At 35.5% G+C, this 16,916-nt stretch overlaps 2 protein-coding genes across 6 annotated transcripts in view; one reads left to right on the top strand and one right to left on the bottom strand.

Annotated features, from left to right (window-relative positions):
* On the bottom strand, window positions 1–730 carry LOC106880701 (profilin-like). The gene has a single exon (XM_014930770.3). The coding sequence runs from the start codon at window positions 586–588 to the stop codon at window positions 190–192; it is 399 nt and encodes a 132-aa protein (XP_014786256.1). The 5' UTR covers window positions 589–730; the 3' UTR covers window positions 1–189.
* Window positions 731–11,331: 10,601 nt separating this feature from the next.
* The window catches only part of LOC106880700 (rab GTPase-binding effector protein 1), a 47,491-nt gene continuing 41,906 nt past the window's right edge, over window positions 11,332–16,916 (top strand). For all 5 annotated transcript variants that reach the window (XM_089342916.1, XM_089342914.1, XM_089342915.1 and 2 more), the window contains exon 1: window positions 11,332–11,531. In XM_089342916.1, coding sequence (XP_089199042.1) covers window positions 11,477–11,531 — 55 coding nt within the window. In that variant the 5' untranslated portion in view covers window positions 11,332–11,476. The remainder of the gene's footprint in view (window positions 11,532–16,916) is intronic.

Genomic DNA, 16,916 nt, shown 5'->3' with positions numbered 1-16,916 from the left:
TATCACGATCCCTTTCTTAAAACAAACGATAGAAAGATAGATAGATAGAACAGGAGAGAGAGAGAGAGAGAGAGAAGTGGGTGGGGGGTAAGAAAGAAAGAAAGGAAGGAAGGAAAAATTTTTTTTGTTTTAAGAGATAAAGAGTGGGGTGGAGGGGGATATATAATAATAAAACAAAATCAAATCAAATCAATAGTCACAGTGTTCTAGATGGGACATCGTTTTATGCAGCGCTTCGTTGACTTTCCCGGTACAGCCACCTTCCTTACAATGGGCAACAATGATCGACTTGTCAGTCCATTGAATACTCAAGCTACCGCATCCACCTTTTTTGCAGAATAAAAATCTGTCGTCCTTTCGTATGAAATTGTATTTCTCACCACACATTGTAACTCCAGTGCTTGTCAAAGTATCGTTCTGTTGATCATTTAAAGAAGAAGCGAATTTGGCCGCTTCCTCGGGTGAAATATTCAACACATTATCCTGGTTGGTCGTCCAAATCGAACCGTCTCGGCCTAAAATACATCCTTTGTCGCAATCGTCACAACATTGCTGAATATTATTTACATAATCATTCCAGCTCGCCATTTTTGGTATATTATCTATGGATTATTTTAATATTAATATTATTTTTTGGCACCCCTGAGTTGAGGTAGGTAAGTGGTGATATTATCAATTAGAAAAACTGTTTTTCCCACAGTAGGTACAAGAATATCACTCTTGCTTGTTTGCCGGGGGTTATTATACATATATCTCCCTCAGTAGGATATTTCTATATATATATATATATATATATCCACTGTATATATAGCTTTACCGTGTAATAATGCCACACAACATATACAGTCGACAGCAGAGATCTGAGACTGAGTGACTTTCGTAGCTGTCCTTTATATATATTCATACACATACATACGTATACATACATCAATGCATAATCACATACACATCTACACATACACCGTTGTACAAATGTACACGCACGCTTAAATCATCCAATCAGAGAAGAGATAAACAGGAAACTGGTTGTATCCCTTCACCCCTTTTATTGTATTTTTCATCCAAAAGATGTCGCGAGTAGCAGCCTCCTCATCCTTCCATTGTTTTATCAACAGACATCTTCACTGAGATGTATGACGTCACCAATAACGTGATCTTTCTTCCACAGTGTTAGTCTTCCTCCACCCCCCCACCAGTTAATTTATTCATTTCTTCTCATTCCTCTGTTTATCTTTGTCTTTCTCTCTGGCACAGATTTAAAAAAAATTTTTTTATTTAATAGCCATACCACAGCATCACAATCACATATATAAAACACACACATACTCATATATATATATATATATATATATATATAACACACTTATATATATATACATATATATATATATATGTATATATATATATATAAGTGTGTTATATATATAACACAAACATATTGAACATACACACATGTATAACACACACACACACATACATGTTAAACAAACGAAATAAGTTTTACAAATTATAAATTAGTGACGACATTAAACTAAGGGAAAAGGAGAGAATTATGATACTAATTTTTAATTAACAAAATTAAATTAGAGCAATATATATATATCATATATATACATTATATGATGATGATGATGTATGTATATATATATATATATATATATATATATATGGCTTCTAAGTAGATGTATGTGTGTGTATGTATATATATATATATATACATACACACACATACATACACACACGTAGAAGCCGGTCTGTATTTCTGTTCATCATGCAACATGTAAAATGATTATTTAAACTGCGGATTCTTTAAAAGGGAAATCCGTATTGCAGTGAACAATTTAGTGACATGACATTAAATACCACCCGAAATAAAGTCATAATAAATCAGTTTAAAAAAACAAAAACAAACGATTTTAATGTTATTAATTAATAAAGTAATTAAGACTAAATTAAGATACTGTTACTGATTGTTTGGAGCCCTGACACATCAGATATATTAAGCTGTGACTATCCCGTCTTTGACATTATCCAGTGTCCTTACTTTGTAATATATATATATATGTATATATATATATATTTTGGTTTTCAAGACGGTGATGTAGAGTAGTGATGAGTGACCCGCGAGACTTTCTAAATGGCACGCTTAACAAAAAAGAAACCTTTCGTTTGTACACTAATGCGACCCGGCTGATGACGAGCCATGTCTGATGCGGCCCGCTTCTCGAAAAAGATTGCCTATGTCTGATGTAGAGGATCATCAAAAGGGAAACCCGGTTGCTATTTCTAGCAGAATGAGTTGCCACATTAAGGTCTTTTTCGATATACATCTTAATATTACATTCATCTGTAGATTTCTTTTCGATTTTCGATTAACGTCGCTAAAGTACAAGATAACCGAAGAATTTAAATTGGAATTCGAATTGACAGACATTTTTACGCAGCTCAATTATGATAAAACATGTTCTTAATGCAACGGAAAAGAAAAAATGTTTTCGGTTACTTTTTGTGGGTGTTACTGTATCAAACTTTGAACTATTAATTCTTAATAGATCGGCTACTCATTTTAACGATTTATTTAAACAGTCTTGTCTTTATTTATCCCCCCCCCCCCAATTTTTCTACGAAACATGGAATACATACATATATATACATTCATTTAATCACACACACATACATATATGTATATTTCATATATGTATATTTCATATATGCATATTTCATACATGTATATGCATATATATATACACACACATATCAGTTTAATGAACTGGAAGATATATAAATAGTGCTGCCTTATTGTAGATGCATCTCATTTAACAAGCTCAAAAGTCTTGAAATGTTTTTCTTTACTAATATTAACAACTATAGAATAAAAGAGAAGAAAAACAAAAGATTAATGGGGAATATTTAAAATTTTACATTTAACGATGTCTATTTTCGGTAGGTAAAAGACTTATGAATTGCCAATTAATTTGGGATTAATATTTAATAGTAATTTAGTAATTGTTCAGTTGTGATAAACAAAACTATGATTAAGGATATTCCATCCGTCTCTTGTATGTCCAAAACTAACTATATTAATCAATATGCCTGTCCTTCCTTTCTCTTTAAGACGGAATGGCGTGTTTAGATGGAGATTTGACTGCTATATCTAGTAAACAGTTCGAGCAACCACGTGCAGGCTCCGTCGTTGGTTTTAAGATGTGGTTTGATCTTTCTATAATGGAACATCAGAAGAAATATATACCGTTATTTGCGGGTAGACTAAGATGATAAAAATGGTTTAGGAACTAAAGGGTACCTAATTACATATGATTCTTCACATTTCCGCTCTAAGGTGATTTCCGATTTTACCACCTCAGATGGCGGTCGGCATTAACTCGTTTTTTGTATGGTTGCTCTCAGGTTGAAATTATTTATCTTATGTTTGGTTGAGACGAATGACACCTATCTGTTCCTAATTCTTACTCGTTGTTCCATACTATGTTGGCTAAAAAAAAAGAAAGAAAGAAAGAAATCTTCGAGATCTATCGGAAGAAGTCGAAAGGAGGATGCCAAATTTCGTTCCTCTTTTATCTGGTTCCATGTAACAATTCTTATTAATTAATAAGAGATGGGGAAATTTAACATCTTGTCGTTTCGTTGATTTCTTTAGTAAAAGACACAGATTCGAAGAAAAAAAGTTGGATATTAAGGCAATCTTTTGTTTCTCATAAGAAAAATAAGCAAAGATGTTGAAGCGCTTTTTTACATTGACTGCCACTCCCCTTACTCTGGTTGCTTTCGCCGACCAAAGTACAACAGAAAATTTTGTTGAGAAACTTAAAGGCGATCTTACGCTCTTCTGATCCTAACGAAAACAGAAAATAAAATAAAAGAAAAGTCTGTTTATTTGTGTGTCACAATCATTTTTTTTTTTTTAATAATCAAGAATTTGGTAAAATAACTTTATTAATTATCTGGTATAGCAAAAATTGTTAGAATGTTTACTTAAAACATGAAGACTTTCAAACAGAATGTATGTATATATTTTTTTTTAACACAGAACCAGGACTGATTTTAGACGGGCTGACTCCAGTTATCATCATCATCATTTTTTCATGTCCATCTTCCATACTGATAAGGACTGGACAGTTTGACAGGACCCAAGTCATTCAAGGACTGCATCATGTCTCAATATCTTCTTTGGGATGGTTTATAGGACTCAATGCCTTTCCTAATGCCAACCATTTAATAGAGCAGAGGTCAGTGAACAGGGGTGAAATTATATACAAAATCATGTTCCTTGTTATGACAGAAGTTTTTTCTTCTGGCAACCCTGCATCTGTCCAATGTAATAGACATGTTTAGGAGACATTTGGGGATGTCAACTGCTGCAAAGGTTCCCAAAATTGCACATGATGAGAAAACAGTAAAAAAGTTGCTGCATTTTGCAACAACCTACTTTAAAAGGTTGATAGTTGCAATAGAGACATTAGTCTCTCTCTCTATCACCTTTCAACAAAATTATATATTAAGAAACAGTTGAACAATTAACAACATAATAAAAATAAGTTTTATTTTTGGTGATGCTTGGTTTTACAAATCATGTGTCATTCAGCTTAGCAGCCACTGGTTCACTTATGATCGGCATTGGAAGGTTAAGAGATTCGTTGATGCATGCCAGAGGAGCAAGTAGTTGTCATGTCGAAGGTATCATGCTGAAGAGGCTTAGAAAGCGAAAGAAGCGCTTTAAGTACTGGTTTTACTACGCATGCGCACTCGAGGGGCTTCTAGGAAAGCAAGTTCCTTGCGCATGCGTAGATTGTACTTCCTTAATGGTGGCCATAATTTCGTGCCACTACACTACCTTTGCAAACAATGATTTTCTACTCTAATGAACATTAAAAAACCAAAGCGAAGTAATCGATTGAATCACGAAGACTGTATCCAAATTGCTCTGGCATCAAAATATCTTTTGGTGGTTGCCCAAGAGACGGGGAATCAAAACTGTCCACCACCCTCCCTGCCATCCTGACCTTCCTCCATGTCTCTTTTGGTGGTTGCCCAAGAGATGGAAATGAAAACTGTTTGGTGGTTGCCCAAGAGATGGGAATCAAAAAGAATACACCATTAACGTTAACTTTTATGTTAGGAAAAAGACAAAAATCAGTTTTTACTCCAAAAACCCCTTTAAAAAGGGTCAAAACTATAAAATCCATTAACTTCAATTCAGTTGAAGTTACCGGAAGTTAACTCAAGTTGACTTGAGTTAACGGAAGTTAAATGTAATGGAAGTTAAGTAGTCCAATAATGATTTCCAAAATTAACTTAAAATTGAAATCATTAATGAAAATGTTAACTTCGTTAATTATTAATGGATTAACAGTTTGGTGTCCAGGTTTGTAACATCTTGAATAAAACTGCCTAGGTAGGTCTACTTTGGATGAATGCCTAATCTTTTTTTTTTCTGCTCTAAGCACAACACCTGAAAATTTTGGGGGAGTGGGGGCCAGTCGATTAGATAGACCTCCAGTACACAACTGATACTTAATTTATTGACCCCAAAAGGATGAAAGGCAAAGTCAACCTTGACGGAATTTGAACTCAGAACGTAAAGACAGACAAAATACTGTTAAGCATTTCACCCAGCGTGCTAATGCTTCTGACAGCTTGCTGCCTTATGGATACCTGATGTTATTGAACCAATAAGATGCTAGGTCTCAGAATATCTATGCAGTAGAAACATGTGCCAAACAGAGATTTAAAGTGAATGTATTGTGTATGATACTATAATATACAGGCTTTTGTGGATATGTAATTCTTCATTCTTAATTTAACGCCATGCGACCAATGTTACCCAAGGGAAAGGCGAAGACCAACACAGTTTGGCACCAGTGATGTCACAACTCATTTCTACAGCTGAGTGAACTGGAGCAATGTGAAATAGAATGTCTTGCTCAAGAACACAACACACAAAGATGCACACACACATACACACACACACACACACACAGATGTATATATATATATATATATATATATATATATATATATATATATATATATATATATATATATAAAGATCCCCTTCGGTCATGAATGACCATGGGATTGCACCTAGAAAGTTAACCTCCGAGGCACAAGTCTGGGCAAGATTGCAATACCAGCCACCCCTCTCCACATCAATGTTATCCAAGGCAAAGGCAAAGGCTGATACAGCAAGACACTCTATTTCCCTCAATTGTAGAAATGAGTTGCGATGTCACTGGTGCCACGCTGTATCGGCCTTTGCATGCATGGTACATAGAATTTTGTACAAAAGTCAGGAAAGTGAACAGTGTATAACTCATGATAGACATGTGTGCATGCGTATGGAAATGGTTGGTGGGTATCAGGTGTAGTGTTGGTGAATTTCAGGAAGCATGGAGGTTTTAAAGGATGCAATGTCTCGACAGCTAACAACTGATGCGGGTAGTTTGTTCCATGCTTCAGCAACTCTGAGTATGAAAAAATGTTTCTGAAAGTCATGGGAGCTGTTTTCTGACTTTGTATGGATGCCCACGTGTGTTAGACACATGGAATTCAAAAAGGTGCTCAGGGTTGTTATTGGCAAGATGGTTAATAATCTTGTGGGTGTTTACCAAGTCAGTTGCAAGACGTCAGAGCTTCAGTGTATCCATGCCCAGGGAAGCAAGGTATTCAGAGTGTGGTAGATGCCTGATAGAGGGTATTTACTTGGTTGCACATCTCTGAACTGTTGCCAGTACCGCCTGACTGGCTCCTGTAGGATTTTCGAGCGAGATCGTTGCCAGTGCCCCTGGACTGGCTTGTGCGGGTGGCACATAAAAGACACCATTTCGAGCGTGGCCGTTTTCGTGCGGGTGACACGTAAAAGCACCCACTACACTCTCTGAGTGGTTGGCGTTAGGAAGGGCATCCAGCTGTAGAAACTCTGCCAAATCAGACTGGAGCCTGGTGTTGCCATCCGGTTTCACCAGTCCTCAGTCAAATCGTCCAACCCATGCTAGCATGGAAAGCGGACGTTAAACGATGATGATGATGATGATGATGAATGTTCTGAGCAAGATAGGGGTTCTAGACTGGTGATACAAATTGCAAGTGTGGCTGCATCATAGCCATATAGACCCTTAAATGCCACTAAGTGTTTTACCCAGCATACAGACAAACCTGCTAGCTTGCCACCTTGTAATGCGAATCAATATGTGTTACATATAACCGGGCAATGTCTAATTTGATCTCAAGAACAAGGAAAATCCTTGTTTTTTTTGTCACTTAAAAATAAAAACCTGCAAACAAAAAGTCCTTATATGTTGAAAATTTAAAAAGAAAAGGAAGACACAAAAGACGATGACCTCGTGGACATACAAAAAGGACGAGATGATCATGATTGGAAAGCCTATGGAGTGACCTGGGGCTAAATACCAACAGCGATAACTGCCTGCTGGATCTTCTAATTTGCCATTATATGCCTTGGGAATCGATAAATGCGTGTGTGAAGGAAAAGATGAGAAAAATCATGGTCTAAGGAAGGTAATTCATGCAAGAGCAAATGAAATGCGAATCAAATGTCTCACGGATGACAGAATATTATCAAATATATGCGTATCCATATCTCTTTATTCATATATTTTATTCTTTCACTTGTTTCAGTCATTGGATTGCGGCCATGCTGGGGCTATGCCTTCAAGGGTTTAGTCGAGCAAATCGTCCCCCGATGGGTTTCGTTTTTCTTTATTTATTATAATGGATTAATTATATTTTAATTAATTTCACTGGGGGAAAATTGATTTGTAAAACGAGTAAATCGTAAGACAAGCTTGGTCAGGAAATGAATTAGACTCGTACTGCGAGGTATCATTGTACTTAAGTGGCTGGGTGAACAGTTTGGAAGCAGACATCAAAATCAGGAAGGCATGTCATGGACAGCATGTCACATACTAAAGAGGGTCTGAAACTCCAAATTGCTCAGGGGAATCAAAATCCAGCTGTTCATTGCAAGATTCGAATCAGTGCTATTATATATGGCAGTGAAACGTGGATACTGGAGCATCAACTCGAACGGTTTAGTCAATCGAATCAAGCCCAGCACTTGTTAAAAAAAAAAATTCTGGTATTTATTCTGTTGGTCTCTCATGTTACAGGGATATAAACAAACCAACAGCGGTGTGGGAGGGAGAAAACATTATACACACACCGACGAGCTTCTTTTCAATTTCCGTTTAACAGATTCAATCACAAGGCTTGGGTCAGCTTAGAGCTATGTAGAGGACCTAAAGCTACAGCAAAGGACACTTGCCATAGTACCGCACAGTGAGATCGATCCTGAATTCGAACCATGCAGTCAAGAAACACTCGTGAGTCACTCAACCGTCATCGAAAAGTAAGTCGAGTGTAACTGCAACAGGTTACTGTGTTAATAAGGGAGATAACTGTGGTACGACTGTGGAAAATCACGGGAGATAACTTGTAGTTATTATCCTAAAATCTAATGAATATTAACGCTGAAGTTAAAACAGTAAATATAAATACTTTAAATGCATTTCTATCAGAAAAATGATCAGATCTGTTGACTTTGTTCCTTCTCAAGCCATGCTTGGCTCATAAGGGTCAGTTTCCCGGTTTCATTGGCGTATACGTTCTCCTACCTCGACGGGACGCCGGTCCGTCGCAGGTGAGCTGTTAGACGCAGGAGGAAAGAACGAGAGAAAGTTGTGGTGAAAGGCAAATTATAAGTTAGTTTTAGAGCACACAATGTTCTTGAAGGTCAGCAATGGTCTTCCTCGGTCATGAATGGATGGCCATCATTATCATCATCATACGTATATATATATATATATATAAAATTATTTAAAATTATAATACAGGGTATCTTGATACCCTGTATTATAATTTTAAATAATTATTACCTTTGATGGTTTTTATTCCCATGCTGACCACTTGATATGATCAATATTTTAAATATCGATCTTATCCTTATTTATATATATATATATATATATATATATATAATAATATTATTAGGGACAAAATCCAAAATTACAGGTAAAAAACTCAATTAAAATCAATTTATAAAAAATTAAAATTAAATTGAGCCTTATTAATTTTTCTATATGTGATAGTGGATTTTCATCGATGAGTTCTTGAGAATTGGTTATTTTCCCTAAAACTATATATATATATATATATATATATATATATATATATATATATATATATATATATATATATATATATATATATATATATATATATATATATGTATGTGTGTGTGTGTGTGTACACACACATATATATAAATATATTTATATATACATATACACACACACATATATGTGTATATATACATATATATGTATATTCATATACATACATACCTATATATATATATATATATATATACACATTTATGTGTGTGTGTGTGTGCGTGCGTATATATTTATGTATGTGTATGTGTGTGAACAATAATATTTTCAACAATGTGTTGCAACTGTATCTGATTGTTCACAAGCTTCAGTACTATGTGTGTGTGTGTGTGTATGTATGTATGTACGTACGTATGTATGTATGTGTGTATGTATATTTACTTTATTACTAACATATCATTGTCGCATGATACAACGTGGAATCAGTGTTTGAAAAGAAAATAGCCAAGAGAAAGAACAAAGAAACCAAAGATCTAATTTCAGTGAAGAACAATTAGAAGCTAACACAGAAAGTAAATTGCGAGCATTGGTTAAATGAATCTAAAAAGCAGTGAGAGGAGGAAAGCGCTCAAGCCAGGGAGACAGCATAGCTCTGAGATGCCTAAATGAAAATGAAGGACAAGGAGAGATGCTATGGTGGGCGAAAATCAGCAGAACAGAAAATACAGTGTAATGTTGAAAGAATGGGAGCCACTTGACATAGAAAGAGTTTGTAATTGAACATACAATGCAGGAAATGTTGAATAATATTATTATGGAGATATAAATATCCTAGGTCAGTTTTGCACAGCCATGCACTGTGTACGTGAACAATTTTTTCTGATGGCTACTTCAATGAATGATAAAAAAAAAAAAAGGCTCCATGTCCGTTACAGCAATAAGTGTTCCAGTTAATTCGATCAATGGAACAGCCTTGCTTGTGAAATTAACTTGCAAGTGGCTGAGTATTCCACAGATACGTGTACCTTTAATGTAGTTCTCAGGGAGATTCAGTGTGATGCAGAATGTGACAAAGCTGGCCCCTTTTAAATTACAGGTACAACTAATTTTTGCCAGCTGAGTGAACTGGAGCAACTTGAAATGAAGTGTCTTACTGAAGGCCACAATACGTCACTGAGAATTGAACTCATGATCTTACAATCATGAGCCAACCACTAAGTCATGTACTTGCAATAACTGCTGTCATAAAGGAAGCAGTTATTGAAGTAGTCATCGGCTCAAAGAGAAATTTCCAGACGACTTGAAATCGCTAATGTCAGTTCCAAATAATTTCTTTCACACCAATTTTAAAGAAAATAACTGAAATAACATTTGTATAATTCTACATTGGTCTTTTCAATGATGGGTGCACACTTGGTAGACCCTCCTGAAGGAGAACCATATTGCTTCAGAGTTCCTGGACAAGTTGATTACAGTAGTTTGCTCATCTATATGATGTTGATGCCGCAGAAGACCATAAGGCTGGAATATCAAGTTGACTAAAGCTTTGTGAGTGGATTTAGTAGACGGAAACTGAAAGAAGCCCGTCGTATAAATATGTGTTTATATGTACGTGTTTGTGTCTCTGTTTGTCCTCCCAACGTCGCTTGACAACCGATGTTGGTACGTTTACGTCCCCGTAACCTAGCGGATCATCAAAAAGAGACCGATAGAATAAGTACTAGGCTTACAAACAATAAGTCCTGGGGTCGATTTGTTCGATTAAAGTCGGTTCTCCAGCATGGCCGCAGTCAAATGCCTGAAACAAGTAAAAGAATAAAAGAATATATATATAGATATATATATTCTTTTGCTTGTTTCAATCATCAGATTTTGGCCAATAAGGATAATGATTTCGTTAAATTTAAATTTAAACTTAAATAAAAGACATGCAAAAAGGCAAGAAAAACAAAAAAATTTTTTTCGCTTCTTCAGCAAAAAAGGGGCGGCCGAGGGTGTGTGTATATGTGTCTGCATATTATAACACAGCATAAATGATGCTGTTAGATTAGATGCTAATGTGTGAACAGAACGTGAAGCACACAGAGTAAGAACAAAAAAATAAATAAATAAAAAGTGGAGAGAGAGAGTTAACTCCCGTTAATGACGATCGGAAGCAGAGGGCGTGCACATCGTTAATGACGTATCGATGCCGTTCAAGGTAAAACGCGAAAAGTAAAGAAATGGTCTCCGAGGAGAGGAAATAACATTCGATCTAAACCAACACAAACACCATTACAAGCACTCGCTGTGTGTGTGTGTGTGTGTCTCTCTCTCTCTCCTGAACGATGACTGATCTGAACGAATTCGGTCCCCTCGAGTCGGCGGAGACGTCGCACAAAGGTCAGTGTTTGCGACAGTTTTTCATACACACACACACACGTATATATATATATATATATATATATATATGTGTGTGTGTGTATATATATGTGTCTATATATATATGTCTATATATATATATATATATATATATATATATATATATACACATATATATATATATATATATATATATATATATATATACACATATATATATATGCACATCGCGTATATGGTTCACGCCACGGACAGATCTGGCTAGTACTTTAAACATTCACACATATATATAGACTCACATTCATATATATATACGTTCTATTTCTGCATGTATACATTCATACACACACACACACACACACACATATATATATATATATATAGACATATACACAAACATGCTGTATATGCTTGTATATACATAGATACCTACATCGATTGTATATATACTCACGCAGATATACTCCGTCTCTCTATGTATGTATGTGTCTATACTGTACATATATATATATATATATATATACGTCGGATAAGTACACACTGTGTACGTACACGTTACTTCAGTATATTTGTGTATATATAACATATATGGGATCTTTCTGATTTGACATGAAGTATGTATGTTGTACACTTATATAAAGTATGTTTATACATTTATAAAGCATATATATATATATATATATATATATATATATATATATATATATATATACACGCACGGCTAGATGCCCTTCTTGTTGTCAAGACAGGAAGGGCTGTAGAAAATCTGCCTCAACAAATTCCGTCTGATCAATGCAAGTATGGAACGCTTGACATGATAAGGTTTATATATATATATATATATATATATATATATATATATATATATATATATATGAGTCATAAACATGCATGTATATATACATTTCTTATATATGTAAGATCTCATTGAAACCAGCACATTCACATTTTTAATATACGTTTATATATATGGATATTTGCATGTACATGTATAGACGTGCTTATTTACATGTGTATATACACATACGCATATATATATATATATACATATATACACACATGCGTACACAGTCACACATGTATGGTAATACTAACCACTGCTGTCATTATTACTCCGAACTGTTGTCAAAATGTATGCCTTTTTGTTGCTTTTAAAACATTTAATCTTTTACATAATTACACACACGGTCAACAACAGCAATACTAATTATTATTTGTTGACCGTTAATATATTTATGGTTGATGTCATTTTTAATAGGGGAAGAAATTGTTGGAGGTGAAAAGCGGCTCCTTTTGAAGCGAAAAAAAAAAACACTTTCGTAATACACCACAATCGTAATCAGCATTATACGAATGTAATAATTACTTTATAATAATTAAATAAGAGACAAATCGAAAGAAATACAGCAACTATATATCCCGTCTGTGTACCTTTGTCTACCGATTATTTTATTTTGAGAGCTGGTTGTGATATCTGCCTCCAGCACGTCTCCAGTCCGTGACTGGTACCTATAGATTATTAACATTTAATATATCCCTGCATGAAAAATGAGCCATAATAATAATAATAATTTCTGTTATAGGGACTAGATCTGAAATTTGGGTGACGGGGTAAATCAATTACATCAACTCCAGTGCTCAACTGGTACTTATTTTATCGACCCTGTAAGGATAAAAGGCAATAATAATATTACTATTATTAATAATAATCATAATTGTTAACATAGGTGTTATATATATATGTTATATATATATATGTGTGTTTTTTTTTTTTGAGGGGAGGCATAATTTAATTAGATCGGCCCAGGAGGTAGTTGTCTGGTATTATGTTAGATCGAACCTGTTCCACCAGCGAAAGGATAAAAAAAAATGATATAGAATGAATATTTGTTAGGATGAACGGTGGAATATGTTAGGGTTGTTAGTGTAGAAACTGCTTAATTAAAATAAATTAATCTCATTTTGTGTTTATAATTCAGTTAATTTTGATTTTTTTTTTTTTTCATTTTCACGATAATCCGTGAATAAGGAAATGAATGAATTTGATGAAAAGAACTATAGAACGTAAAAAAACCAACCGAAACGAAACAGCATGGATGTGTGTGTGAGTGCGTGCATGTGTGTGTGTATATATATATGTGTACACATGAAAATACGTGACAAAATAAAGCAAGCTGTCTGAATGTGTGTGTGTGTGTGTTTATATGTGTCAGTTATGTGAAATACCTAACATAATAAAGCAAACTGTCTGTGTGAGGCATAAAAATATGTAACGAAATGAACCAACCTTTTTACATATTCACTTTTACGTATTTTTGTTAAAAAGAAAACACATAATAATAATGATAATTTGTTTATTATTGCAAGAAGGGGGCGGCAGACGAGTAGGATATATTACACAGACTTGTTACGAAATGTGCGTCTGGGGTGGGGAAGGGATCAGGATCTCTGATGATCCATCTATGATTGAACATCGATCAGTGACTGTTTCAATCTCTCTCTAGGTCAGGTGTCTCTCATTTCTTCTTGTCACAACTATTTTCTCCAGTTTGTTTTCTGTTCATAGTCGTATTTCTCTCTCTCTCTCTCACGGTTGAACGCATTCATGCATGTCTAGTTTGAGTGTGGTTCGTTTCAGGTGCGCGACCTGGCTTTGTCACGCCAGCGTAGGTTATAACAATATTTAAGAATTAAAAAAAACAGAAAGTGTTAGTAGTAGTAATAACCGTAGTTGTTGTCATAATAATTTCTTTTCTAATGATGATAAATGAAGGTTATTGAAAAATTTTTTGGTATTATGCGAGAACAAAACTGCTTCATTGATGACATACTCAAAGAAATGTTTACCTTGTCAAAAGACAAGCGAACGACTCGATACTTGTTGCTGCTATATATATATATATATATATATATATATATGTATGTATATGGCCGTGTGGTAAGTAGCTTGCTTCCCAACCACATGGTTCTGGGTTCAGTACCACTGCGTGGCACCTTGGGCAAGTGTCTTCTACTATAGACAAGGGCCAACCAAAGGCTTGTGACGGAAACTGAAAGAAGCTCATCGTGTATATATGTGTGTGTGTGTGTATGTATGCGTGTGTCTGTGTTTGTCCCCCCCCCCCATCGCTTCACAACCGTTATTGTCTTTTTGTGTATGTGTTGCAGTTGTCCTTGACGGTGTTGACAGTGTGTGATGGTTTATAATGTCAGCTGTTTTGACGGTGTTGACAGTGTGTGATGGTTTATAATGTCAGCTGTTTTGACGGTGTTTGACGTCCCGCTCGTCATAACCAGCGACCCAAACTAATAGCAACAGCAGCAACAATAGTAGTAGATGTGGGATAATAATGCAGTTGGACAGGTTGCGCAATTACCCAAATGTACCATACATGCACATACCTTTATGTCTCCATGTTGAAGCATGTATTAAAAAACCCCCTCCAAAAAACCATGTTCAAATAACATTACTACCATTCCCTCGCCCTCTCTCTCTCAATTTTCCTTTCTTCCCTCCAAGTCTGTCAACAAATTTTCTTCGACATTTTCCAACCATTATTACCAAATTTCCATGACATTTCTTCAATTTGTTTCTATTCTTACCATTCTTTTCCTTCTCATCTCCATTTCCTGCCTCAATTATTTTCTTTTACATTTCTCTCCTCACCTACTTTCTCTTTCTCTCTTATTCCCCCCCCCCCTTTTCTTTGGGTTTGCTAACCTTATTTTCGGCTTTAGATTCCCTACTGTCTAACCTTAATTTCAATTATAATCTCATAATTGATTAATGAAAGATTAATTGTTAGCGGTCGAACCCAAAGCTGTCTTTAATGATGTAGTTTAGCATTTCTCAACTTTTTTACTCTTGGAGTGCAGGAACCCTTGATATATAGTCCATGTTTTGGGAAACCTCTAAATAAAAACTGTTTCGTTAATACTTTGCCTTTGGCTGTCTGATTGTTTGCTTTTCAACCATGAGGTTTCAAGTTCAGTCCCACAGCATGGCACTCTAGGCAAATGGCTTCTCCTATAGCCCTAGGTTGATCATTGTGTTGAGTGGATTTGGTAGAATGAAACTGAAAGAAGCCCATTGTGCACGTGTGTGTGTGTGTGTTACCCTGTCCTTGTCTTGACATCGTTTGATAGTTGTAAATAAGTGTCAGCACAGCCTTCCCAGCATGGCAGCCCAGTCAAACCGTCCAACCCATGCCAGCATGGACAACGGACGTTAAATGATGATGTTGTCCTTCACTTCTAATCTTCCATGGAAACGTGTCCAGCCCTGGGGGAAATATCACCTTCCTCGAAAACTGATGAGTGTTGATGAGGGAGGGCATCGAGCATAGAAAATCTATCTTGCCTCCATGAATTCCATCCAACTCCTGCAAGTATGGGGAAAAGGACATTAAAATTACGTTGATCATGCTGACATCTCTGGGTCTGTATTATTCACTGCATCATTTCCTGTGCAATATGGGGTAGATTTGGTTGCTGTTTGTAGCAGACAGAGTGACCACGTAGAGCAGTAGTTCTGAAGTGGGGCCCATGCTAGCTGAATAGTTAATTGGGGATTCACAAGAATATTTTACGGGTCCATGAAAAAATTTTGTTGAGATGTATTTATTGCAAAAAAAAAAAAAAAACCCAACTAGGTTTCTTTCTCTAACGTTTTACAAAGTTCAAACTACACAAGTTAATGTGTAATGGGGGGTCCACCAGAATAAAATAGGAATCAAAGGGGTCCATAGATAAAGAAAAATGGTTGAGAACTTGAAGAAATTTTGTTTTAAATGTATGTATTGCAAGAAACAGCTGGGTTTCTTTCTCTAACATTTTACATAAGTTTAACCTACACAAGTTAATGTGTGAATAACAAAATAGAAATTTTGAAATAAGTATGCATAAAACTAGTTTTTAAACATCGAATGGCTATGGGGGTCCACCGGAATAAATTAGAAATGAAAAGAGTCCATAGGGAAAAAAAATGGTTGAGAACAACTGACGTAGAGGCTGGGTCGTTAGCTTGTATTAGAAGCAGTAAATTAAGTTACTGTCAGATCCTGGCTGGTGTTCACAGCTCTTAGCTGTCTGACATGTTCTGTCTGATTGTGTATTAAGACTGCAGTGTAACAGCTTAAGAAAACATGAAGAAGTTTGCTACCTGGAATACTTCTTTGGTTTTAATTAATTCCAGGTATTGCTTTCATGTAGTCACTACTGGTTGTGTTGCTTTTGGCCACAGATCCACCAGGGTAATACTTTTATGGAGGTGGCTCAATTGAATCTTCTGTAAAAAACCTCTATAGGCTTGGGGTCCCTGGGTGGTGGTGAGCAAAACCCAAGGGCACACACTTTAATTATAGCCCCTAGATGGTCTTCTTCATCTATGCATGTAAATTTATAATT

Source organism: Octopus bimaculoides, chromosome 26 (genome assembly GCF_046866305.1).
Source record: "Octopus bimaculoides isolate indiv1 chromosome 26, ASM4686630v1, whole genome shotgun sequence".
Taxonomy (NCBI): domain Eukaryota; kingdom Metazoa; phylum Mollusca; class Cephalopoda; order Octopoda; family Octopodidae; genus Octopus; species Octopus bimaculoides.
The sequence above is the reverse complement of the archived record's forward strand: the minus strand, read 5'-3'. Positions and strand labels throughout refer to the sequence as shown.